The 26805-nt window shown below is 37.7% G+C and overlaps 1 protein-coding gene and 1 non-coding gene across 2 annotated transcripts in view; one reads left to right on the forward strand and one right to left on the reverse strand.

The window, feature by feature from the left end:
• Nucleotides 1-1143: 1143 nt before the first annotated feature.
• Trnat-cgu (transfer RNA threonine (anticodon CGU)) lies at nucleotides 1144-1216 on the reverse strand. The gene has a single exon. It is a non-coding gene; the product is annotated as a tRNA-Thr (tRNA).
• Nucleotides 1217-2154: 938 nt separating this feature from the next.
• The window catches only part of LOC139117230 (protein timeless homolog), a 42156-nt gene continuing 17505 nt past the window's right edge, over nucleotides 2155-26805 (forward strand). The window contains exons 1-10 of the mRNA XM_070680175.1: nucleotides 2155-2318; nucleotides 14474-14627; nucleotides 21400-21553; nucleotides 22470-22650; nucleotides 23307-23408; nucleotides 24002-24157; nucleotides 24558-24691; nucleotides 25147-25411; nucleotides 25958-26070; nucleotides 26457-26561. Coding sequence (XP_070536276.1) covers nucleotides 14534-14627; nucleotides 21400-21553; nucleotides 22470-22650; nucleotides 23307-23408; nucleotides 24002-24157; nucleotides 24558-24691; nucleotides 25147-25411; nucleotides 25958-26070; nucleotides 26457-26561 — 1304 coding nt within the window. The 5' untranslated portion in view covers nucleotides 2155-2318; nucleotides 14474-14533. The remainder of the gene's footprint in view (nucleotides 2319-14473; nucleotides 14628-21399; nucleotides 21554-22469; nucleotides 22651-23306; nucleotides 23409-24001; nucleotides 24158-24557; nucleotides 24692-25146; nucleotides 25412-25957; nucleotides 26071-26456; nucleotides 26562-26805) is intronic.

The following is a 26805-nucleotide window of genomic DNA, read 5'->3' on the forward strand; positions in this document are numbered from 1 at the left end:
TATGGGAAGGATGCACACACAGTTACCGCAGTTTTGAACCCCCCCCCCCCCCCCGAATTCGCCTCGTGTAGACGATAAGCTTAGGCCTATATGCTAAGGAAGTTTTGAAAAAAAATTGAATGAGTTTTGACTCTCGTTTTTTGCTGCTGGCACGAAGCTATCATTTTGTAGAAAATTAATTTATGCCAGTATTTGGGCCGAATTGTAGACTTTTGATTTACGATTTGACAGAATGTTGTAGAATTTGTGCTTTGTAGTTTGAACTGTCCAGGTTACAATTGTACGCAAATTGGGAGAGAGTGTCCCCTCCCCACTTTTCTTCCATATATTTTAAATAAAAAAAGATCTCCTTGTTACCATTGTGCATATCATTTAACCCGGCCCATTTGCGCTTAAATTGTTGAATCTCTAGGTTGTGTCCACAGAATCTATAGAAAAATTAACCTCTTCGTCGCTTGGGAAATCTCATTTACTAAAATACATTTTCCAAGCTGAAATATTACGTGGCAGCATCAGTAAGGGAATTAAATCAGTAGTTTGATGAAATCCCCCATGGAAACTGAGGTATACACACATTTATAACCAAGTTGTACTACAATAAACAGTAGGTTGATGTGTAATGTGCATACAGTGATATTTGACTAGTGGAAAACTCTACACGATTTTTCAACTCAAAGTTTAACTCTTTATCCATCATTTTGAAGGCACTGTAAGGATACGTGAATTTCTATTTGTATTTCCTTACAAGTTCATTAGCAGAGTTTGGCGATTTTATAGGGGTGATTTTCATGAAAAATGCTTCGAGCGGAGACATGAGTTGGTTTTCCTGCTAAGTCAAACGCGTCGCAGTTAGGCTTCATTCGCCCATGGCTTGATTCTTCATGGTTGTCACGTCGCTTTCAAATATTTATGGCTGGAACAAAAATGTTTTCATTGTGTTTTGAAATCACGTATAACGATATTTTATGCACCATTTCGATTTTAGTAGGACTTCAGCGGTTGCAAGTACCATAACTGTTTTACTTAATATTTCCCTCATTAAACGATATTTTCAACTGTCCTGTTTAAAGACGGTAACGTTTCGTTTGCAAAAAGCCCGGAAATATTGTCCTGCGGTTAAAAGAAGTATGTCTTTCCTCTATCAGCCCCAGATGGGGGTCGAACCCATGATCTTCGGTTTACGAGACCGACGCCTTATCCACTTGGCCACTGGGGCTTGTGCCTTGCATTTTTCAGACGCCATCTTCAGAGACAATTTCATACAGTACTGTTAACTATTGTGTTTAGACATGTTTATTCACTATAAATGATCAAAATCAATCATCAATAATTCTCATATCTTTCACGTGGGGGGGGGGAACGGTAAAAAGCTCTTTGAAGAATGAGATCAAAACAAAAAAATCTAAGCAACATCGATTTGACAAGGATCCTCACTGTCAAAGGGTTTAAGCTAAATAAGCTGATCAGTAGAATACTACAAAAGTAAAGAAAATACATGTAAAACTCTTATAATGATTTAAATTTACTTTTAATGAAATTTTGTAATGTTGTATTTAGTTTACTCCTTCTTCAGACAGTCGTTTTATTTTAATATTAGAATAATAACACGAAGTTAAACACTCTGATCATATATTACTTCTATCTCATCATCTAGCATAAATATATTCCTGTTTTCAAGCTATTTCCAACCGCAGCTCAAAGTTCTATATTAATGTGAGGTTTCGGCAGTGATTGTTTGTGTCGGCTCGTGCAAATAAATAATGTCAGGGAGAGATCGTTGTAAATGTAAACGTTGCTCTCTTCAACCCTCTTTTATTACCAAACATCATTCACATTAAATTTGCAAATTTTAAATAGTAACTGACGTCACAACTTGGGACTGAGTTGAAAGGCCACGCAAGGCCGTGAGGTATCGATATAATTATCATATCTTGCGTTAAGTATTGACTCTCCCCTATCGGATCCTAATTACAGGTGTTTTTGAATTTCTTTACATTATTCATCCTTGATTTTGCAACTCATCATAAACTAGTGAATGTAATCTTGTCGCTCGGTCCTTTAATGAAAGTTTACGAAAGTTTTCGGAACAAAACCGGATCGGGTACAAACTATTAAGCTTGGGAACGAGGGTAATGTTTTCGACTGTCCAATGTTAGCAAGAGTTCAAAGGTCATATCAGGTGGCGCGCCAAATTCCCAAATTCACGATTCAGCGAGCGAAGTGATCGTTCCAGTCAGCTCTTCTCCAGCTGTCACGGTTTGGCTATACTGTCGATTGGAAATCAGAAAGGTGCAAACCAGAGTATCGAATCTCATACAGTAAGTAAGTGGAATTTGTTTGTCAGTATATGTCTTCTGTAAGACGGCCTACATTGTAAAAGTCCAAGTATTATTGACTGACCCTTCCATGACTGTCTCTGCTGCAGTGCTGATCCGTATACAGCACACTCCACGCGATAACATTCGTGCACTCTCCCAGTTGTTGTGTTGATGACCCCCAACACAAAAACAGACGAGGAAGTCGTAGGGTCTTCTAATAGGGCTACTGATCGCAACAAAAGCATAATTAACTTTGGTAGAAATCCTACATCACGGTCATTGGCATAGCTCTATTTTCCATTAAGGTGCGGAATTGTGTTTTATCGTTTTTAGAAAGTTTAGCTTGAAGTTTAGAAAGCTAATTTAGATTTGTCTACATCTACATCTAAATTTTCTAAATTAGCTGAAAGTTTAGAAAGCTAATTTTGGTTTGTCTACATCTACATCTAAATGTACTAAATTAGCCTAACTATCCGATATTTAGCCGAGCTAAAAATCATTCTAAACTTTCTAAATTAGCTCACATGTAGCCGGAGTTTAGATCGGACTTCCCCAGCCAAACTTTTACTCGGTGATATATCCGATATTTAGCGCGATAATTATCGTTCTAAACTTTATAATTTGATGCTATTTAGCTCGGGCTTTCTGGCCGACCAAGAAAAAAAATTGGGGTGATATATCCGATATTTAGCGCGATAATTATCGTTCTAAACTTTATAAATTTGATGCTATTTAGCTCGGGCTTTCTGGCAGACGAAGAAAAAAAATTGGGGTGATATATCCGATATTTAGCGCGATAATTATCGTTCTAAACTTTATTGATTTGATGCTATTTAGCTCGGGCTTTCTGGCCGACCAAGAAAAAAAATTGGGTGATATATCCGATATTTAGCGCGATAATTATCGTTCTAAACTTTATAAATTTGATGCTATTTAGCTCGGGCTTTCTGGCCGACCATGAAAAACATTGCGGGTGATATATCCGATATTTAGCGCGATAATTATCGTTCTAAACTTTATAAATTTGATGCTTTCTGGCCGACCAAGAAAAAAAATTTGGGGTGATATATCCGATATTTAGCGCGATAATTATCGTTCTAAACTTTATAAATTAGATGCTATTTAGCTGGGGCTTTCTGGCTGACCAAGGAAAAAAATTTTGGGGGTGATATATCCGATATTTAGCGCGATAATTATCGTTCTAAACTTTATAAATTTGATGCTATTTAGCTGGGGCTTTCTGGCTGACCAAGGAAAAAAATTTTGGGGTGATATATCCGATATTTAGCGCGATAATTATCGTTCTAAACTTTATAAATTTGATGCTATTTAGCTGGGGCTTTCTGGCCGACCAAGGGAAAAAATTATGGGGTGATATATCCGATATTTAGCGCGATAATTATCGTTCTAAACTTTATAAATTTGATGCTATTTAGCTGGGGCTTTTTTTCAGTCACTGTTTTCGGATTATTAAGAAATGAATTCACCTTTGACAAGTCCTTGTCGTTTGCATTTTTTTGCTATCCGCAGAACATCAGATAACGTGCTCTCGCCTAAGCAATCAGTACTCGCCAGAGTGGGAGATAGCTAAGTCTTATTGTGTATAATTGTTTGTGTTAATAGTTAATTTTCATCCAGTTTAAGTTTGCTGACGGTAACAGTAGGTGTGGCAATTCCTAGATTTTATATAGTTATAAATAAAGAATCTCTTTGCATTAAGTCCATTTTTTGTCTTACTGATATGATATCCGATATCCTTTTCTCCGTACTAGAAGTCTTAATTCCAGGAAACCCCTCAACGTATCGGAACAACATCCCATCGCCTTAAGAAAAGATATTAATTTCAAGGTTCTACCAAAAATGTTTCACGTCAGCCCGAAAGCCACATCTCTAAATAGCAGCTATTTCATCAAGTTCAGGACGATAAGTAGACGAGCTAAAAATTTGAAAACATCACACCAAAAATTTTATTCTAGGTCAGCCAGAAAGCCAAAGCTAAATAGTGGCAAATTTCTAAAGTTTAGAACAATAATAAGACGCGATAAAGATCGGATATATCATCCCAGAACATTTTTCTAGGTCCACTAGAAAGCTCGAGCTGAAGAGCGGCAAATTCACGGAGTTTAGAACGATAATTAAATGCCAGACTTCATCTTTTACTGTGAGCAACGCGTGTGGGGTGGCAGCCTGGCCGGCAACACGTTTGATAAGGCTATTAACATTAACATAATCCGCACAAATGGACGCGATCGTCGTGGAACTAAGATTATCTCAACACACCTTGGCCATTTGAAATGTAGCTGTATGGTTACATTGTTTTACATTCGTCTCCACTCCGCGTATCTGGTTTATTTGTCATAAACACTACCGGCGGCTATTTGACAGTCTTTGTTTTTGACACGCAAATAAAATTCACAATTTTTCGTCAGCTTACTCACTGTCACATTCTTCTGGACCTTCTTAGTGACATTCAACTTCTGGCCTACGTGTGAACTGGATGACGTCGCATTTGCATCCTCAACTTCTGGCTTATTCCAATTGTCAATTATATACGGGGTACTATTCAGTGAGGTCTATGGGACAAGTCGCTTTTGAGCTTTGATTTTTCAAACATACCTCTTGGGGAAACAAATAGTACTTTCCTGGTTCTACAAGACTGCTCCTACAACAGGGTTCTCAAAAATTTTTGAAGTAGGCGGAAAATTCAGAAAAGTAGGCGGTTAGCTTCTGTGTGCAACCAGGTTCCCTGGGCGGGCGGGCGGGGGGGGCGGGGGGGGGAGACAGTTCTGAGCAATTTCATGCATTCTTATACAGTGTATAAAAGGCTATTCCAACATACACACAGGGGGGAGGGTTTCAGGGAGGGTGTGCAAGAAATTTTTAAAATTTGAAGACATTTTGGAGTAATTTCATGCATTATTGTACTGTATGAAAGACCATTTCAGCATGAGAGTGTTAAGGATTATCTTTAAATTTGAAGACATTTCTGAGCAATTTCATGCATTCTTATACGGTACAGTGTATAGAAGGCTATTTCAACATATACAAAGGGGGAGAGGGTTTCAGGGACGGGGTCCCTCGTCCCTGTGGGCAAGAAATTTTTAAATTTTGAAGACATTTTTGAGTGATTTTATGCATTCTTGTACAGTATAAAAGACCATTTCAGAATACAGAATAATCATTATCATTGCCAATTACAACATGTTTTCAAGGGATAAAGTTTAAAAAAGTCAGAAAAATTAATTTGATATCACTCGGGCCTGTCAACTGCATTCAGTTGACATGGATAATAGCAAAATTTCACCAGACTGTTGTGTAGAATTATGTTTAGCTCATGACTTGAACAAACATTTTGAAATACATCATAGAATTTTCACAACCCAGATAACAATCCGCTAGAATCCTGACCAGCCTGGCTGTACAAAGTGTTTTACTGATTTAAATAAACTTGATTGAAGATACAGTAAAATCAAAGAGTTTATTCAATTCAATGAATTATAGGAACACAATTTTCAGTGATTCTAATTCACTGTACTAATTTCACAATAAAACGAATCCGCGAGCTGATTATTGATTTTTTGCTGATGTTGAATATAATTGAAAAAGAGAGCTAAATTTCAGTGTTCATGTTTGATAAAACCTCAAACTAACGACACCGAACGCCAGCCTGTACTACACCGTGTGTGTACAAAGTACCGGTAGTCAATTGTAACACAGTACACACAACGCGATATCGGTCGACCTGAAATTTGACACTGTGATCGACGTAGCGTTTCAGAAGTACGAAAAGTGAGACCAAGTAATTTTTTGATCTAAACCTCCCAAAACCAACAGACAAAGTCAGAAAATCAAAGTTTTCAAGCGTCGAATTTTCTTCCGAGATGCACACTAACCACGGCCCCTCCACAAAACGCGATGTCGATCGACTTGAGTTGACATCGTGGTCGACCATGGATAGATTGACGTGGCGTTTCGAAAGGATGAAAAATGAGACTCAGTAACTTGTAGTCGCTTTAGATTTGATCAAAAACCTACCAAACCATCAGACTAGGCCCTACTCTTACGCAGAAAACCAAAGCTCTCAACAAGCGTAGACTTTCTCTTCCGCGTTTGAGCGAAACAAAAGTCGGCTTCATTCGGAAATGGTCGGCTATTCGCGGGCATAACGTAATTGTATGTTAGTCCAATTTTCGGCTATACCCGATGTGAGCGTCGGAATAATTCGGGCTGTGATCGGGCGAGCGAGGTTGACCTCGAGAGCGATTCCCAGTCACGGTGTACAGTACAACACGTTCGCTGATCGCGGTTCTACAGTGATAGCAACAAGTTCACCGCGTAAATTGCTAGACTACATATAGCTACATCGGCACTTCTGAAATATCTGCGGCTTGCAAGACCACCAAAAAAATCTAATTATTGTTATCAAAACCAGAGTTTCCGGGCCAGAGAGCGAAACAGTGCTGAAAAGTAGCCGGCCAAAATACGAAAGTAGCCGGTCAATTTGGCCGGCATCCGGCTAAAAATGAACACGCTGCTACAAGCTCAAACGTTTTACTCTAAACACGTGAGGGGAAAGGATAACAACAGAAATGATGTAACGACGTTCAGTCCGATATTTTCTGGAAAAAAGTTTTCACTTAAGGCCTGACTTCTAAACTACAGCTAATTTCTAAATCTACAACGCTATTTTGAAAGCGATAATTATCTTTTTTGATCCTATCACGATCCCTGATCCTGTATATCCTTGGAAAACGTTTTTCACCCAAGGCTCGACTTTCGAAATTACTACATCTTACCACGGTCCCTCCACAAAAGGGACCGTGATCTTACTGTGAGCACTTGCCGCGGCTCACGCGCACCTTGGAGGTGGCAGCTTGGCTGGCAACACGTTTGATAAGGCTATTAGCGTTAATTTGCACCGTTTAATCTGCACAAAATGGACGCGATCGTCCTGGAAATAAGATTATCTCAACACACCTTGGTCATTTGAAATGTGGCAGTATGGTTACATTTATTTATATTCGTCTTCACTTTGCATATCTGGTTTATTTGTCACGGACACCAGCGGTAACTATTTGACAGTCTTTGTTTTAGACGCGCAAAAAAAATTGACAATTTTTCTTCACCAAGATTGTTTCAATGCTTACATACTTACTGCCACTGTTCTCTACTTCCCGACATTCAACTTCTTGCCAGTTGCAATGATCAATCATATAGGAAGTACTATTTACGGAAGTCTGGGGAAAAAGTAACATTGAGCTTTGGATTCTAAGACTTTCCTCTTATAAATTAACAACGTCAAGCCCATTCCAACTTCTGGCCTATTCAAGTTGTCAATTAGGTACTATTCAATGAGATCTATTTGACAAGTCACTTTTGAGCTTTGAATTTTCAAACACACCTCTTGGGGAAACAAATAGTACTTTCCTGGTTCTACAAGACTGCTCCTACAAGCTCAAATGTTTTTTCGATCAGTCAGAGCCCTTTCTAAATAGCGGCAAATTTATAAACTATAGAACGGTAATTAGACGCGCTAACTATCGGATACATCACCCCCCTCCCAAATTTTTTCTAGGCCCGCCATAAAGCCCGAGCTAAATAGCGGCAAATTTATAAAGTTTAGAACGATAATTATCGCGCTAAATATCGGATATATCACCCCAAAACTTTTTTACTTGGTCTGCCAGAAAGCCCCAGCTAAATAGCATCAAATTTATAAAGTTTAGAACGATAATTATCGCGCTAAATATCGGATATATCACCCCAAATTTTTTCCCTTGGCCGGCCAGAAAGCCTCAGATAAATAGCATCAAATTTATAAAGTTTAGAACGACAATTATCGCGCTAAATATCGGATATATCACCCCAATTTTTTTTTTCTTGATCGGCCAGAAAGCCCCAGCTAAATAGCATAAAATTTATAAAGTTTAGAACAATTATCGCGCTAAATATCGGATATATCACCCCAAATTTTTTTCCTTGGTCGCCAGAAAGCCCCAGCTAAATAGCATCAAATTTATAAAGTTTAGAACGATAATTCGATAATTATCGCGCTAAATATCGGATATATCACCCCAAAATTTTTTCCTTGGTCGGCCAGAAAGCCCCAGCTAAATAGCATCAAATTTATAAAGTTCAGAACGATAATTATCGCGCTAAATATCGGATATATCACCCAAAATTTTTTTCCTTGGGTCGGCCAGAAGCCCCAGCTAAATAGCATCAAATTTATAAAGTTTAGAACGATAATTATCGCGCTAAATATCAGATATATCGCCCCAAAATTTTTTTCCTTGGTGGCCAGAAGGCCCCAGCTAAATAGCATCAAATTTATAAAGTTTAGAACGATAATTATCGCGCTAAATATCGGATATATCGCCCCAAAAGTTTTTTCCTTGGTCGGCCAGAAAGCCCCAGCTAAATAGCATCAAATTTATAAAGTTTAGAACGATAATTATCGCGCTAAATATCGGATATATCACCCCAAAATTTTTTCCTTGGTCGGCCAGAAAGCCCCAGCTAAATAGCATCAAATTTATAAAGTTTAGAACGATAATTATCGCGCTAAATATCGGATATATCACCCCAAAATTTTTTTCCTTGGTCAGCCAGAAAGCCCCAGCTAAATAGCATCAAATTTATAAAGTTTAGAACGATAATTATCGCGCTAAATATCGGATATATCACCCCAAAATTTTTTTCCTTGGTCGGCCAGAAAACCCCAGCTAAATAGCATCAAATTTATAAAGTTTAGAATGATAATTATCGCGCTAAATATCGGATATATCACCCCAAAATTGTTTTTCTTGGTCGGCCAGAAAGCCCCAGCTAAATAGCATCAAATTTATAAAGTTTAGAACGATAATTATCGCGCTAAATATCGGATATATCGCCCAAAAGTTTTTTTTCTTGGTCGGCCAGAAAGCCCCAGCTAAATAGCATCAAATTTATAAAGTTTAGAACGATAATTATCGCGCTAAATATCGGATATATCACCCCAAAATGTTTTCCTTGGGCTGCCAGAAAGCCCAGCTAAATAGCATCAAATTTATAAAGTTTAGAACGATAATTATCGCGCTAAATATCGGATATATCACCCCAAAATTTTTTTCCTAGATCGGCCAGAAAGCCCCAGCTAAATAGCATCAAATTTATAAAGTTTAGAACGATAATTATCGCGCTAAATATCGGATATATCACCCCAAATTTTTTTTCCTTGGGCGGCCAGAAAGCCCCAGCTAAATAGCATCAAATTTATAAAGTTTAGAACGATAATTATCGCGCTAAATATCGGATATATCACCCCAAAATTGTTTTCCTTGGTTGGCCAGAAAGCCCCAGCTAAATAGCATCAAATTTATAAAGTTTAGAACGATAATTATCGCGCTAAATATCGGATATATCACCCCAAAATTTTTTTCCTTGGTCGGCCAGAAAGCCCCAGCTAAATAGCATCAAATTTATAAAGTTTAGAACGATAATTATCGCGCTAAATATCGGATATACACCCCAAATTTTTTTTCCTTGGTCGGCCAGAAAGCCCAGCTAAATAGCATCAAATTTATAAAGTTTAGAACGATAATTATCGCGCTAAATATCGGATATATCACCCCAAATTTTTTTCCTTGGTCGGCCAGAAAGCTCAGCTAAATAGCATCAAATTTATAAAGTTTAGAACGATAATTATCGCGCTAAATATCGGATATATCGCCCCAAAATTTTTTTCCTTGGGCGGCCAGAAAGCCTCAGCTAAATAGCATCAAATTTATAAAGTTTAGAACGATAATTATCGCGCTAAATATCGGATATATCACCCAAAAATTTTTCCTTGGTCGGCCAGAAAGCCCCAGCTAAATAGCATCAAATTTATAAAGTTTAGAACGATAATTATCGCGCTAAATATCGGATATATCACCCAAAATTTTTTTCCTTGGTCGGCCAGAAAGCCTCAGCTAAATAGCATCAAATTTATAAAGTTTAGAACGATAATTATCGCGCTAAATATCGGATATATCACCCCAAAATTTTTTTCCTTGGTCGGCCAGAAGGCCCCAGCTAAATAGCATCAAATTTATAAAGTTTAGAACGATAATTATCGCGCTAAATATCGGATATATCACCCCAAAATTTTTTTCCTTGGTCAGCCAGAAAGCCCCAGCTAAATAGCATCTAATTTATAAAGTTTAGAACGATAATTATCGCGCTAAATATCGGATATATCACCCCAAAATTTTTTTCCTTGGTCAGCCAGAAAGCCCCAGCTAAATAGCATCTAATTTATAAAGTTTAGAACGATAATTATCGCGCTAAATATCGGATATATCACCCCAAAATTGTTTTCCTTGGTCGGCCAGAAGGCCCCAGCTAAATAGCATCAAATTTATAAAGTTTAGAACGATGATTATCGCGCTAAATATCGGATATATCACCCCAAATTTTTTTTCTTGGTCGGCCAGAAAGCCCCAGCTAAATAGCATCAAATTTATAAAGTTTAGAACGATAATTATCGCGCTAATATCGGATATATCACCGCAAAAATTTTTTTCCTTGGGCGGCCAGAAAGCCCCAGCTAAATAGCATCAAATTTATAAAGTTTAGAACGATAATTATCGCGCTAAATATCGGATATATCACCCCAAAATTTTTTTCCTAGATCGGCCAGAAAGCCCCAGCTAAATAGCATCAAATTTATAAAGTTTAGAACGATAATTATCGCGCTAAATATCGGATATATCACCCCAAAATTTTTTTTTCTTGGTCGGCCAGAAAGCGCCAGCTAAATAGCATCAATTTATAAAGTTAGAACGATAATTATCGCGCTAAATATCGGATATATCACCCCAAAATTGTTTTCCTTGGTCGGCCAGAAAGCCCCAGCTAAATAGCATCAAATTTATAAAGTTTAGAACGATAATTATCGCGCTAAATATCGGATATATCACCCCAAAATTTTTTTCCTTGGTCGGCCAGAAAGCCCCAGCTAAATAGCATCAAATTTATAAAGTTTAGAACGATAATTATCGCGCTAAATATCGGATATATCACCCCAAATTTTTTTCCTTGGTCGGCCAGAAAGCCCCAGCTAAATAGCATCAAATTTATAAAGTTTAGAACGATAATTATCGCGCTAAATATCGGATATATCACCCCAAAATTTTTTCCTTGGTCGGCCAGAAAGCCCCAGCTAAATAGCATCAAATTTATAAAGTTTAGAACGATAATTATCGCGCTAAATATCGGATATATCACCCCAAAAATTTTTTCCTTGGGCGGCCAGAAGGCCCCAGCTAAATAGCATCAAATTTATAAAGTTTAGAACGATAATTATCGCGCTAAATATCGGATATATCACCCCAAATTTTTTTTCCTTGGTCGGCCAGAAAGCCCCAGCTAAATAGCATCAAATTTATAAAGTTTAGAACGATAATTATCGCGCTAAATATCGGATATATCGCCCCAAATTTTTTTCCTTGGTCGGCCAGAAAGCCTCAGCTAAATAGCATCAAATTTATAAAGTTTAGAACGATAATTATCGCGCTAAATATCGGATATATCACCCCAAAAATTTTTTCCTTGGTCGGCCAGAAAGCCCCAGCTAAATAGCATCAAATTTATAAAGTTTAGAACGATAATTATCGCGCTAAATATCGGATATATCACCCCAAATTTTTTTTCCTTGGTCGGCCAGAAAGCCCCAGCTAAATAGCATCAAATTTATAAAGTTTAGAACGATAATTATCGCGCTAAATATCGGATATATCACCCCAAAAATTTTTTCCTTGGGCGGCCAGAAAGCCCCAGCTAAATAGCATCAAATTTATAAAGTTTAGAACGATAATTATCGCGCTAAATATCGGATATATCACCCCAAAATTTTTTTCCTAGATCGGCCAGAAAGCCCCAGCTAAATAGCATCAAATTTATAAAGTTTAGAACGATAATTATCGCGCTAAATATCGGATATATCACCCCAAAATTTTTTTTTCTTGGTCGGCCAGAAAGCCCCAGCTAAATAGCATCAAATTTATAAAGTTTAGAACGATAATTATCGCGCTAAATATCGGATATATCACCCCAAAATTGTTTTCCTTGGTCGGCCAGAAAGCCCCAGCTAAATAGCATCAAATTTATAAAGTTTAGAACGATAATTATCGCGCTAAATATCGGATATATCACCCCAAAATTTTTTTCTTGGTCGGCCAGAAAGCCCCAGCTAAATAGCATCAAATTTATAAAGTTTAAAACGATAATTATCGCGCTAAATATCGGATATATCACCCCAAAATTTTTTTTCCTTGGTCGGCCAGAAAGCCCCAGCTAAATAGCATCAAATTTATAAAGTTTAGAACGATAATTATCGCGCTAAATATCGGATATATCACCCCAAAATTGTTTTCCTTGGTCGGCCAGAAAGCCCCAGCTAAATAGCATCAAATTTATAAAGTTTAGAACGATAATTATCGCGCTAAATATCGGATATATCACCCCAAAAATTTTTTCCTTGGGCGGCCAGAAGGCCCCAGCTAAATAGCATCAAATTTATAAAGTTTAGAACGATAATTATCGCGCTAAATATCGGATATATCACCCCAAATTTTTTTTCCTTGGTCGGCCAGAAAGCCTCAGCTAAATAGCATCAAATTTATAAAGTTTAGAACGATAATTATCGCGCTAAATATCGGATATATCGCCCCAAATTTTTTTCCTTGGGCGGCCAGAAAGCCTCAGCTAAATAGCATCAAATTTATAAAGTTTAGAACGATAATTATCGCGCTAAATATCGGATATATTACCCCAAAAATTTTCCCCTTGGTCGGCCAGAAGGCCCCAGCTAAATAGCATCAAATTTATAAAGTGTAGAACGATAATTATCGCGCTAAATATCGGATATACCACCCAAAATTTTTTTCCTTGGGCGGCCAGAAGGCCCCAGCTAAATAGCATCAAATTATTAAGTTTAGAACGATAATTATCGCGCTAAATATCGGATATATCACCCCAAAATTTTTTTCCTTGGGCGGCCAGAAGGCCCCAGCTAAATAGCATCAAATTTATAAAGTTTAGAACGATAATTATCGCGCTAAATATCGGATATATCACCCCAAAAATTTTTTCCTTGGGCGGCCAGAAAGCCCCAGCTAAATAGCATCAAATTTATAAAGTTTAGAACGATAATTATCGCGCTAAATATCGGATATATCACCCCAAAAATTTTCCCCTTGTCGGCCAGAAGGCCCCAGCTAAATAGCATCAAATTTATAAAGTTTAGAACGATAATTATCGCGCTAAATATCGGATATATCACCCCAAGCCTTAGCTGAATAGCGGCAAATTTATAAAGTTTAGGACGATAGTTTGGTAGTTGTTTAGCTGTGTTTAGCCACTTTAGCTACATTAGCTCCCATAGACAATACATGGAGTTTAGAAACGCATCAGTGTAAAAGACACAATTCCGCACCTTACTCTTAAATTCACAGTACACACTCACACTCACAGTATAGTTCATCACACGGCAGTGCTCGGGCAGTTCTCGGGCAATCCTCAGGCAGCCACGGGCAGTAATTAGGACCGTATCACACTGTACAGCTCTGTGTGTTCCAAGCTTTACCTCTACCACAATCTGTAGTCGTCGACTCTGGACGAACACAGTGCTGTCTCAGAAAATACCGATCTCCTTTCTTGCTTTCTTGGGATAGCCACAGAACAGTGGAATGGAGACCAGTCATGAGTGTCCCAGCCTAGACTCCCTGTGAATTAGTGGCAGGGTAATGTAGTACTAGTAGGCAAATGCATCACATACATTTGTATCAATTTGCGGTTGAAATCTAAAAAGAGGAGTGTCACCATGACACTAAGGTTCCCAAGCATGCCAGACCAAAGTATTTCCCCTGGGTAAGTTTGTTGCCAGCTGAAGCAAAGGTAATTTATAAGGATGGGAAAACATTTAGTACCACACTTATTATAAAGATATTAATTTAGCTGTATACCCAGAAGGCCAGAGCCAAAAGTCTCTTTCTTCTTTGCATGAATATGACAATTTTTGTCAGCATTACGCCATAGATAATTATTACGTACATCACAGTCCCTCTATCCACGAGGGACTGTGCATACATCAATGGTTGTACTCATTTTCATTCTTTTTATTTCTGACACAGCCTCGTATGAATGTGTGATTTTAAGCACCGGAAATCATCTGTGTATCATTGAGGTTCAAGATGCCTGAACTGATGAACTGTGAACTTTTAGCAACTTGCAACGCATTAGGCTGTGCAGAAGGCAGTACCTACCACAAAGAACCTGATTGTTTAGGTAAGTCGGAATATCAAGATGTATTTGATAGTTCAAAGACTTTCTTGTGAAACAAAGACACTGTATCAAAATAACTTTTAAGTTTCAAATTGCAAAATTTGCTCAATAAAATTTAGGGACGATTCAGAATTTACTTCCGGGGGGGGGGGGGGGGGGGGGTGGAGGATTTCAGAGGGGGGGCCACCCATTTTCCCAAGAAAATTTAGGGGGGGGGCCAGACAAAAATACCACAATCTTTTAGGGGGGGCCAAGGAAAAAAAACATCAATTCAATATTTGCCCAGAATTTCTGATCTCTACAAAAGAGAACCATAGACGCTACCTGGGTGACAGATAAACTCAACATGTTTAGTTAAACTCCTTTAGCTGCCAAATTCGGTAATATTCACAGTGGTTTGTTTTATGCATCTATAGCAGTATCTTGTTCTCCTCCCTGAAGCGTTATGAAATGTCCAGTATTTAGCATGTCAAGACAAACCATACAGTATAGAAATAACGGGCGACGCGCTGACCATTAACGTTTATTTGTGGGCAAGGGCGAGAGGAAAGCCAAAAATTAACGGGCGAGGCTTGCCGAGCCCGTTAATTTGGCTTTCCTCGAGCCCGCGCCCACAAATAAACGTTAATGGTCAGAGCGGAGTCTGTTATTTCCATTATATTATCAGTGAACCAAAGAAAACCGTCAAAATTTCCGAAAATTTCAGGAGCAAACGACAACTGGGCCCCAGAAACTGAGCAATACGCGACGCACTGTCACGCGCGCTGTAAAAAATTGGCAAATCCGGAGATGTTTTCAGAAAAAAGTATCTCAACTTGACCTACAAGTGCTCCATTTTATTTTGTGATTGATCATGATTTACGTTTGAGCTGTAAAGTTACGATACTTTGAGTTGCTAATCTTATTATTCATATTCACGGGCCTGTAAACAAACCATTACTGTGTATTTGTGGTCAGTCACGTGGTTCAGCTCGACCAATCAAAATGCGACGGGCAGGGCATGGTAATATAATGATCAGTCAGGGTTGTTTTTGTTGAAAAGAGATCTCAGATCAAGTCCAGACTAGAATTCATTTATCAACAATAACAATGGTCATTTATGTTCACACTGGTATGTTGCTAAATACAGCATTGGGTGTTCTATGTAGTGATAGAATAACAAACAAATGCTGATACACAGAGATAAACATGAACAAATGCTAAAAATTACAGCAAATGTCTTTTTAAGGTTGGGTTTACCTTGTAGCTTGTAAAGCAGTTCAAAGTTGCATGATAAAGAAGTGTTAATTTATGCAAATGAATGCAAATCACTAATTTCTTGGCTTCTTTTGCCTCCCAATTTCAAAATTTCCAAAGAATTTAACTCCACTCCGGCTGGGTCAAATTTTCTGAAATTTCACATTATGTTTTTTAAATAGCACTATATAACACAACAACTATCAATTGGTTTTGTTTAGCAATAAAGCTCTTACATTTTTAATAAGAGGCATTTTGAATAAGAGGCATTTTAATTTGCTGATCATGATTTTAATCAATTATTAGAGTGTCAGTCTTTATACCCCTACAATTTTAAAATGAGGATGGATAATGCCAAATAAAATAGTTGTTTTTTTCTACATGAATACTCTCCTTTCAAGTGAAATATTACATTTCAGAAAATACTGTCTAGATTTTGACTTAAATAAATTTTTATCATTAATACAAAAATTGAGGTTTTTTACCCCAAATATACACCCACTTCATCCTTTGAGTAAACTACTGCTACTGCTACTCTTCTTTTCTGCTCCTTTTTTCTCTGTTTCATTCTCATCAATTTTACCCTTTCTAAATTTTTTAAATGTTCTACATAACTTTTTACAGTGCTTACATCTACTATAAACTTTTTGAAAATAAATTTATGGCCGTCTCATCTTCAAGGTGCTTTTCAGCGAATAGTTTTTTAATGTTGAAAATAAAATATTATGTACATGTATTACTGTCAAAAATATATGGTGAAAAATTTACAAAAGGGTTGATTTTCCAATAATCCTGTATGTGCATCCAGAAGATCATGTGGCACTGCGCCAATGCTATGGTGGCGGATTGTTGAAGTATTGTGTACACAAGAAATTTGCTGTAGTCCAAGAAGTGATCTCAATGTGTATGAGGCTAGGAGAAATGTGGATAGGCTTACACATTGTGTATTGATGCAAATACTTATGTGTCCCATTCATTCTGATATGTATAATCAAAGATTTCACAGTGGCGGCTGGCAGAAAAGGCAAAAAAACAAATTAACATTTATTGTTTCGTGTCATCTGAAAACATGCGCATCATGACTATTTTAAAATTAAAGTTTGTTAAAAAAATTTGAAATATGCATGCTCTGTCAATTTGAAAAATACTGCTGACAAAATGTGAATTTGACTTGCACAGGGTTGTCTGCATTATAATATGAACATTGGATTGTGAATGGAATGAGCAGAATAAAATGTGAATTCATGTTTTGGATAAGGTGTTTGTCCAAGAAATGTTCTAAAATATTCCTCAGCATTTTTGCTTTCAGTGGCAGCTACTTGGTTTTATGGTAACCAAATTAGAAAAAAAAGAGAAAATTAAAAACAAGTTGGCTTTCACCAATTTTAATTCCTAATGTTTAAAACTTTCACCGTGAGTCTGCAAATATTCAGCATCATCAAATGAAAATGTATGCTGAACGTGTGCATGTACATGTACATCTCACTTTCCAGAAATATCTGGATATCTGCAAATGATGTACCATTAATTAAACTTCAAGATATATATCACTTTGCCAATTATCTGCTCCCTGATTTTCTGTTCACCATTTCTAACTGACATCTTTGCTTGTCTTTGTGTGCATCATATGTATCAGTGAGACATAACGAAAAAAGTATTCATATTTAGTAATTAACTTTTCTTTAGAAATTTACAACCAGATATGTATATTGCTACCCTTTCCAAAAGTGTGCCACTTGCAGTCCCTGCAAATCATTCTTTTTATAGTCACATAACCCTCAAATGATTTGTTATATCATCGATTAATGTCCACTAGACCCTACAGTTCCTGCAACGTGTTAGACTAGTATGTCTATAATGTACCGTATAAGCATGCATGTATATATTAGGGGGGGGGGCCATGGAAAAAAAACAGGAAAGATGAGGGGGGGCCATAGATTTTTTCTATAATTTACTAGGGGGGGCCATGGAAAAAAATCACCGAGAAAATAGAAAATCCTCCACCCTCCCCCTGGAAGTAAATTCTGAATCGTCCCTTACAGCTATTCAGAAAAGCAAAGATTTCCAGAACTTCAGGATAAGTGCTTGATTAGATTAAATATCATCTTCATATTATATACATGTAATTGTATGCATGATTCATGAAAATTGAAATACTTTAAAGTGTGAGTCCTGCCACATTTTGAGACTTTTTCGTTCGACTTGGGGCATATACTATAGTTCTGGTTGTCAATGAAATTGGTATAAAACAAACATTTACACACAAACTGAAGCTTATTTAAGCGGTTTTTAGACGGTTGTATTATGTTATTTCGACGAAAACACGCGAAAAGTAGCACTTTTCGATTACCATCATGGCGACATTTTCCGGAAATTGCCGAGCTCGCCCCGTTTTGGCGCAAGTAGCTGTGACGTCACTAATAGAATGGGTGATGGTGACTTCGTGCATTGACTATGGAGATAGTGATAATTTCATGAGTGAAAGCAGTGCAACTGAGAATGTCATCGTCACAGAAGATATGACAAAGCTGTTCAGAATTTACAGGCCTGCAGGGTTTGCTCTGGCTACTCAAGCTGATTAGCCTTTTTGCTAATACAGTGTGAACACAAGTAGCCAGAATTTTTTTGGAGAGGTGGGGTCAAGGGTCACACACATATTCATCTCAAAGGGTCAAAGGTCATATCATTAAACACACAAGAGTAATGATAATCAAATATTTTAGAAGTCCGCCACTTTCTCATCATCATATGTATCCTCAGTGATGCTTTAATAGTTCAATAAAAAAGAATGCTTCGTACCAAAACTCATGCATGACTTGAACTTTCAAAAATCGACCAAAGAAATTGTGAAGTACAAATAAAAATACAGAAAAGAGTAACATCCTCAAGATCTTCATGAACGTGGCATGGCAATTGGCATGCCATGATCACACTACACGTCTATGGCAAAAAGAGCAAAACTCAGTAACTATTTCCGAGCTACGTAAACACAGTGTTTTACAAAGCTGTTTCAAATCAAACTGATTTACACAATCCTCGATATAAAAGTGACATTTTGGTGACATTTCAGCTTGAATCATACCTTGAAATAAAATATGAACGTGAAACAAAGATATCATGTATGCATGTTCAAGATCATGGTGTGAACCATGAACTTGTGGCATGTGCATTGGCTGCACGTAAAGCAACTCTACTTTCCAAGATCAAACGGTCCGTGTCTTGTGGAAACAACACCATAACAGTGAAAATTGTAATGGTCACCGGTAAAAGCTCTTCACAGATGAAAGGATGATCGCTGAAAACAACTGAAGTTACATGTTTAGACTATGACAATCCCCCGGGAAAACCTACAGCGTGAACGTGAACAAACAATGGCGGACGTCACTGGAGTGGGACTATTCTATTTAGGTAACGGGGACATTTCGGAGGGGCACAAGTACATGTATTGGTAGACGTGCCATTTTCCTCACGAAGCTATCACGGGAACTTCGATGTCCCATTGGTTTCTTTGATCTGAAAAGTAATTTTACCGACTTTTATGACCCATTATACTCTGAAAACAGTGGCGAGGCTTATACTTAGATGAGTACGGTAGTACTCTGGCGAAAGACTCCCCAAGAAATAAAACAAATACCGCAATGCAACACAACATCGTAGAAAAAAGCGACCGAACGTACAAATTTTGAGTCGCCAGTCTGGCGATGTTCTGACCGTCTGAGTCGCCAATGAGTGAATCAATTCGCCATTTTGCCGTCTGGCGAGCGGTAGCGCGAACACTGGGCCTGCAAATTTTAACGGTCGGAACCTTAACCTAAACGAGAACAAGAGCGGAACTCTTGTTGACCGTCGCGTCAGTGACAAGCCCACCGTGACCACAGTCAAACACACCAGTGCACTACCGTACAACAACCGCAAGCTAACAAAATATAAATGTCTGGAGTTGCCATCCCACCTTATTATTACTTCTCAACACAAATTGCCTCGTTCAAAATCTGTATATAAAATTTTGAATTACACCATGACGCTTGTAGATAAATGTAGTAGAGACCAAGTTGAAAATTGTCCACCGTTCATAACACACATCTTTCCTATCAACAGCTGAAGTGGAACAGGCTGAGGGTCATGTTAGCATAAGTAGTATTCTCGCCGCAAAATCTTCAGTTTGGCGTTATAAAACATCACATGAACATTGGCACTCTTAGAAATATGTGACCGTAAAGACATGTCTAGCCAAATTCTCGAGAAGAGATAAATTAAAATTGACATGATGTAAATATCGGGCACACTGGCACCCGAGGCCGGGCGGCTCAGCCGGCCATTTCTGTGACGGAGTGATCAGCTACGCTTCCGCAGTTTTTTTCTTGATTAAATTTCAGCGATATAAAGCACAGTGTTCATTGTTTCATGACTGCGAAATTCTCAAAGAAGCTAAAATATTTTAGGGGAGACTTAGTCGAGCAGAAGGGAACAGATGACGACAACGCGACTGCTTCGTCAACAGTATAAACTTCTTTGCAAATTGCATGCTACACGTTGTGTCACTGTTACTGGCAGCGCCGTGCTGTATTATACACAACCTATCGTTCAGTCTCGCAAAGAGTAAGTCAATCACTACGTAAACTTTTTAGGAATATAAATTAGATATCTCCTAACGTTACTAATTATAGAGTCACACATGCATGAGATCTAGTACTTGTATTCATTTATTTATTTACAATCACTTTCGTACAGCATCTGAATCGGCGATCAGTCTTGGGGGATGTAAACACGGCCATACTTCTCCGCGGCCCCCGCATCCTTGACATGTTTTGGGCAACCTGTCACAGTCTTGCTGCTGTTCTCGCTCTTGTCCACAGTTGATGATGATACACGCGAAGCTTTCTGGTGACAATGGTCGTACTGGTACGGCATTGCGATTACATAATCGATGTAGTAACTCCAGGAATTAAAGTCTATCTTACCGTACATCTGGCTTCCGAACCGTGTTTATTCTAAGTCACGGCACTCGAAAATGTGCACCGCAGAAACGCTTGTCTGAATGCCTCTTTTCCGACCCTTTCCTGTAATTTTGTCAAATGCGGCTAATTTATCATCCTCAAATGCAATAAACTGACAATGGCTGCAGTTACTTCAGCCACCAAAGGCGTAACTTCTCACCATGTTGAAGCCACAGCGGTAAGCATTCGCTATGGCCGAGGTGAACACACTTACTCGTACATTCTATTAGTTACGTCATTTCCGGTGGCAATGCCCGCGAATTCCGAAACAACCCGAATGGCAGCTAACTTCAAAGTCGCACATCATATTGCATTTTAATAATATTTAAACCGCGTCGTTTCATTGGGGTGATGCATTTATTTGATAAAGTAGGGGTGGCAAAATCATATAGCATGGCTCATTTTAAGCAAAATTAACTTTGAATTTATGCGGGACATACACTTTAAGTGCCTGTTTTGATGGCAAGTGTAGATGAAAAATTTACCTCAGTGACTGTCACACATGTATGTTGAAATTTGACCTGAAACTGTCGTTTTGCCAGAAACTGTACGAGACTTGATAAGATTCTTGAGAAGGGAGGATGACACCCGTGAAATCCGTCGACAACTTGGTCACGCACAGATTGTTCAGAATGATCTGATTCCTATCATAGTAAGCTATCATGAAGATGATGAACTCTTTGAAACTGTTATCAGGTGAGACAAGGAAATAGCAATGAAAGCCAGTTTTTGATAGATGTATTATTTTAGCTCCTATTTGGTATACAGTATAGTACAGTACATACCACATTGATCTTGTGGGATCACCTGGACGCCAGTGGTGTCCATCGTCTGTATAAAATTTATGTATAAAGGTATCCATTCCTGAGAAGTCCATAAAACTGATTCACCTGGGAACTTGTCATTTGGTTTGACGGTGTATGAAGTAGTATTATTTTTAGTTTTCATATTGTGCAGAACGTATTCAAATGAGCTTAAAACACAAAGACCGTAAATCATCTGCTGCACTGAAACCATTCATCTCATAGCATAAGTGTATTTGACATAGATGTTCTCACAGATGGCCTCATTCAGATCAGATATCCTTCATGATGTTCATGTGTATACATACCTACATGTGATACCAGGGTTTGATATCAAAATTTCTGTGGTGGTCAATGAAGACCATGTAAATATATTTTGTTGGTACAAATGAAAAAGGTTGTAGTCATTGCAAATGTCAAGGTCATACTGCTATTGGACATTACTGTTATTACTGAATAATTGTGAATTAATTTTAATAAATCTTTCAGTTTTTGAACCCTCCGTTTATTGGAGACATTTTTGGGTGAATGCTAGAAGTTTCATCTATAAGATTTTTATGAATTAAATCTTTATTCGTACATGTTCAATATGGTAATAACTGAGATGTGAGACTTTCTGATTCCTGTAAGTATGACAAAAAAGCTATCATCCATCAATCATCTGTCTGTCCCATAGATGTTTTTTCATAGAGGTATTCTTTTACAAAGAGTTGCTTTGATCTGGCAAAATATTTTACGGTACATGTACTAATGTACATGTAGTACACAATCTTGATGTATTTTGAACTGTGGTTTGATTCTATCGTCAGGTTGCTGGTGAATTTGACTCAGCCAGCTGAGTTGTGTTTTGGCAACAAGATTCCGGAAGACAAGACATTCAGGCACTACTTTCTGGAAATACAGAATCACTTGCAAGCCAGTAAAGAGCATTTTGCTGATGAAGACTTCATGGCCGTGCTGGCAAGGAAACTGAAAGAGTTGTTGGACTTGGTATGTGAGAAAGACCTATGTAGCAATTGCTTGCACTTCATGCTATCGCAAGTATACAGTTGTATGTATGGATGCATAATAAAATGCTGTTTTATGAGATTTGTCTCACTGCACTTTCTTCACATGTACATTTGAGCATCTCCTGTCTTGATCATGAAAATCATCATTTGCAGTCAGAGTAAAAATCTAGTCAAGATGAAAGCATCATTGAAGAAGTGAATAATTTATAATGTGTCACATGGCGGTAAATTTTATAGGTTGGATTTTGTTGTGCTAAAATTTTGGTTTACTTGACCAGCCAGCCAAATGAATGAATATAGGGATAGTTACGTCATATGAATATTACCTAAATACCTGAGTAAACAACACAGTAACGCATTTGTCTGTTTCTCGGATGTCTGTGAGGTACTTACATGGAAAATAAAGGACAGATGGACGATGTTTTTCTAGAGGCAGTTCTACCAAGAAATATCTCTACATAGGTTTTTTTTTGAAATATGGAACGTTTTACTCTGTTGCATAAAAATATTATCAGATATCAGTGTCTGAAAGTCAACATACCGTAGAGTACAAAACGAGATTGAGAGCAATTTCAAAAAGGGAACAGTTTTTATTCTCATGATAATTACATGATGCATTCTTTCCTCATCAAACAGGAATGGGAAGATAGAAGGGAAGAACACACATTACTGATGGAACGAATCCTGCTGCTTGTCAGAAACATCCTCCATGTCCCCGCTGATCCTAATGAAGAAAAGGTATTGATTAACATTTCAGAAACATTCAAATAATAGTCATTCCAGCTCAAAAACCATACAGGCTGTCGTCTGAAATTTTAGTATTTGACTGTCTTCGGGGAAAAAGTTGAGTGAAAGGTCTTTTGGATGGTGTGGCCAAGTTTTTTTACAGTAAAGTTACTTCCTATGTATCCCCACAACCATGGTCAATGAAATGACCTTGCTGCCTCCATGGTCCACAAAGGGGACCTATAGCCATTACTACGATCAGTTGATGGACCTGACCTCTGCGTGCAGTCCTTGCTGGGACCTCACTACTTTTAATCAAATCTACTCAGGTTTCCTGTGTAAGGTTTACTGTATACTGTTCCATGTCCATATTTGCTAGTGAATAGGATTTTCATCACATGTTTGATGTATGTATACAAAGCATGGAAAGTTACCAATACAAGATAGCAAGATGTCCATTATATACGTATCTGCATTTTTTTTTAAATATTATATTTCTTTTTGACACCATGTGGAAAATAAATTATGATACCGAAGTATCGTGTTTGACAATGTTTACAGATTCTTGTAGTGAACTTCATCCTTACTTTTTCATTTTGCACCAGAGAACAGATGACGACGCCAGCATTCATGATCAAGTATTGTGGGTGTTGAACACCAGTGGAATGGACAAGTTGTTGCTGTACATTGCAAGTGCTGAGGGTGAACAGCAATGGTGTATGCACGCTATAGAGATTATCTCATTGATGCTGAGGGAACAGGTAAGGTTCAGTCTGACTAGTGCGCCCTCTAGGCCAATACAGGGCAAGGTTTAATCTGACCAGAAGAAAAAAGCCTGAAAACCCTGTAACTTTTGAGTTGCACAGGTGGAAACCTTGTTATGATAGTACATTATGCGATGTGTATGTTAAGTTTCTAATTTTCTGGGAATGTGCAGTGATTAAAAATAAATGTAAGAAACTTTGACTAAAAATGGGTCCTGTGCCTTTTGCATTAAAACAATTCAGAACGGAAAATATTGCTTGGATGGTTACACAGGGTACGATCCAAGGTTCAGTTATGTCAATGTACACTGGTGCTAATGAATCAGTGGTAGATCAAGTCTCATAGAATGTAATATGAATACATCACCATTTACCAAACCCTTATACATGTATCTAGGACCCAGAACAGATTGCCAGAGCTGGCATTGGAAGATCCAGCGTACAGAAGGAACAAGATGACCGTGAGTTGGAAATGATGAGACAGAGAGAGCAAGCAGAGAGAAAATCCCGGGTGAAACAGTTCAGTACAAGGTGAGTGCAAATGTATAGATTTCGAAGATGCTTGCTTTCTTTCTATTGATTTTGAAGATCTTTTGAAGATCTTGAAATGTGCATACATGTAAATCTTCACCTTATTTTTTCAGTATTTCTGCAGCAGTACTAATTTGTGGGTGAATGTTTTCACTGAATAAAGCAATGTTTAAACCATATAAAAGAGCATGTATTAAACTTTTAAAATGTTATTAACGCAGCGTTTTTGACACCAAATGCAGTCAAATTAGTTAAATTGAACAGTTATAATGCCCTTCCTTCAAGGTATGATTGTGGTGGACTTTTATCATCACCAATGTTTATGTCAAACGTGTTTAATCCCAGGTCAGTAACATTTAATAGCCCAGAGTATTTGTCCATTTTTCAGCGCACACTTTGTAAGTAACTCTTATTAATTTTTCTTTCTGCTTTCCGATTTATTTGTTTTACACCAGACATTCAAGATTTGGTGGAACGTTCTGTTTGAAGAATGTAAAGTCAATCAGTGACAAAGATCTGATTTATCATCGATCACCCATCACCACTGATTCTATCACATTTGATCGTGAGAAGGCTCCTAAACGAAAACCGCGAAACAGACGCCCCATGAGGGACTCAGACACCACCAGGAGGTCAACCCTCAGCATCCGTCTTTTTCTAAAAGAATTTTGTACACTGTTCCTGGAGAACTGTTACAATCCACTGATGCATGCTGTCAGGGTGAGTTCACTGTAAATTTGAGTGTTTTTTCTGTTTGCATCTTTGATCTCATATTTCACTTCATATGTGCTTTTTGATTATTTTGGTTTCCTTTTGTCATACAAGCATACCTTTACATACAGAGGCATGCTGAGAGTATTCATGTTTTTAGTTTCAACTAAAGCAAAACCTGCAAACTTCTTCAGCCATTTGAATATTACCATGACAAGGTCACATTTTGTGTTTTTAAGGTTCTGAAATAGTTAAATTTGTTAAAATATGTTGTATCTCTGTCTAGAGAGGGCGATGTTCAAGTTGATTTTACCAAGATTCCTTGTTACTTACCAAAGCTCCCGAGGATATCAATGAAACTACAAGCGGTGACAACAGAAATGTTACAGGGGTATCCAAACCATTTATCTCTGTACACTAACCTCGACAGAAATGCTGGTCACATGTAACAAGTTATACTCCTCAAGTATAAGCTAGGTTGACCCGAGACAGACAGATAAACCTAGTGGAAAAGGATTAAACTTACAAGATCTCCCAATATGCATGTTTTTACAGGATAGCTTACTTCATGACAGAGCTCAAAAGAATGATGAATCCTATTATTTGTGGACCATGAGGTTCTTCATGGAGTTTAGCAGACATCACAGTTTCAGAATTGACGTGATAAGGTAGGCAGACTATATAACCATTGTTTATCTTCACTGAACTTTCCATCCAAAGTTTGCTATTCTTCTTTTCACTTTTGCCTAAAAATTAATAATTTTCTAAAATACAATATAAATTCCAAACTAGGATTGTAAATGGAGTAGTTTGGAACCAAGTATTTTAACGGTTTTAAAAACAACATGGTAGAAGTTCTTTTGAGAATGACTGTAGACATACCAAACATAAAATGTAAATAGCAATACACCGAGAAAACAACATTGACGGTACACCAAAGCCTGTGAGCCACCATCCTTGCTGTTTTACAGGTTCATAGATGTTATGTATGTTTGAAAATTTGTTATGGTCTGCACCTAGCAGCAACTCACTTTAATTCACACTTTGTTTCCAGTGAGACATTCTCTGTTCAGAGTTTTCACTACATCGAGACAAACTTACAGAATTACTATGAGATGATGCTGACTGACAAGAAAGAAGTTACTCAATGGTCAAGAAGGTAAGTACAACTCAGAGGTTCAGGCAAAACCTATGAAAACTGCATTGTAGAAAAATGGAATGACACCCTAAAGTAATAATAGGTCATTAATTGTTTCTGTATTTCTTATTGTTATGCTGCTTGTCAGCAAATAGTTCGGCAGATTTATTCCAAATTCATTCTTTTCGAGATAGCCCTTGCCATTACATACTTTATCAAATGTTGCGCGCTTCACAGGATGGGATGGCAACTTGTTGATGACATA

The sequence above is a fragment of the Ptychodera flava genome, chromosome 18 (assembly GCF_041260155.1).
Source record: "Ptychodera flava strain L36383 chromosome 18, AS_Pfla_20210202, whole genome shotgun sequence".
Taxonomy (NCBI): domain Eukaryota; kingdom Metazoa; phylum Hemichordata; class Enteropneusta; family Ptychoderidae; genus Ptychodera; species Ptychodera flava.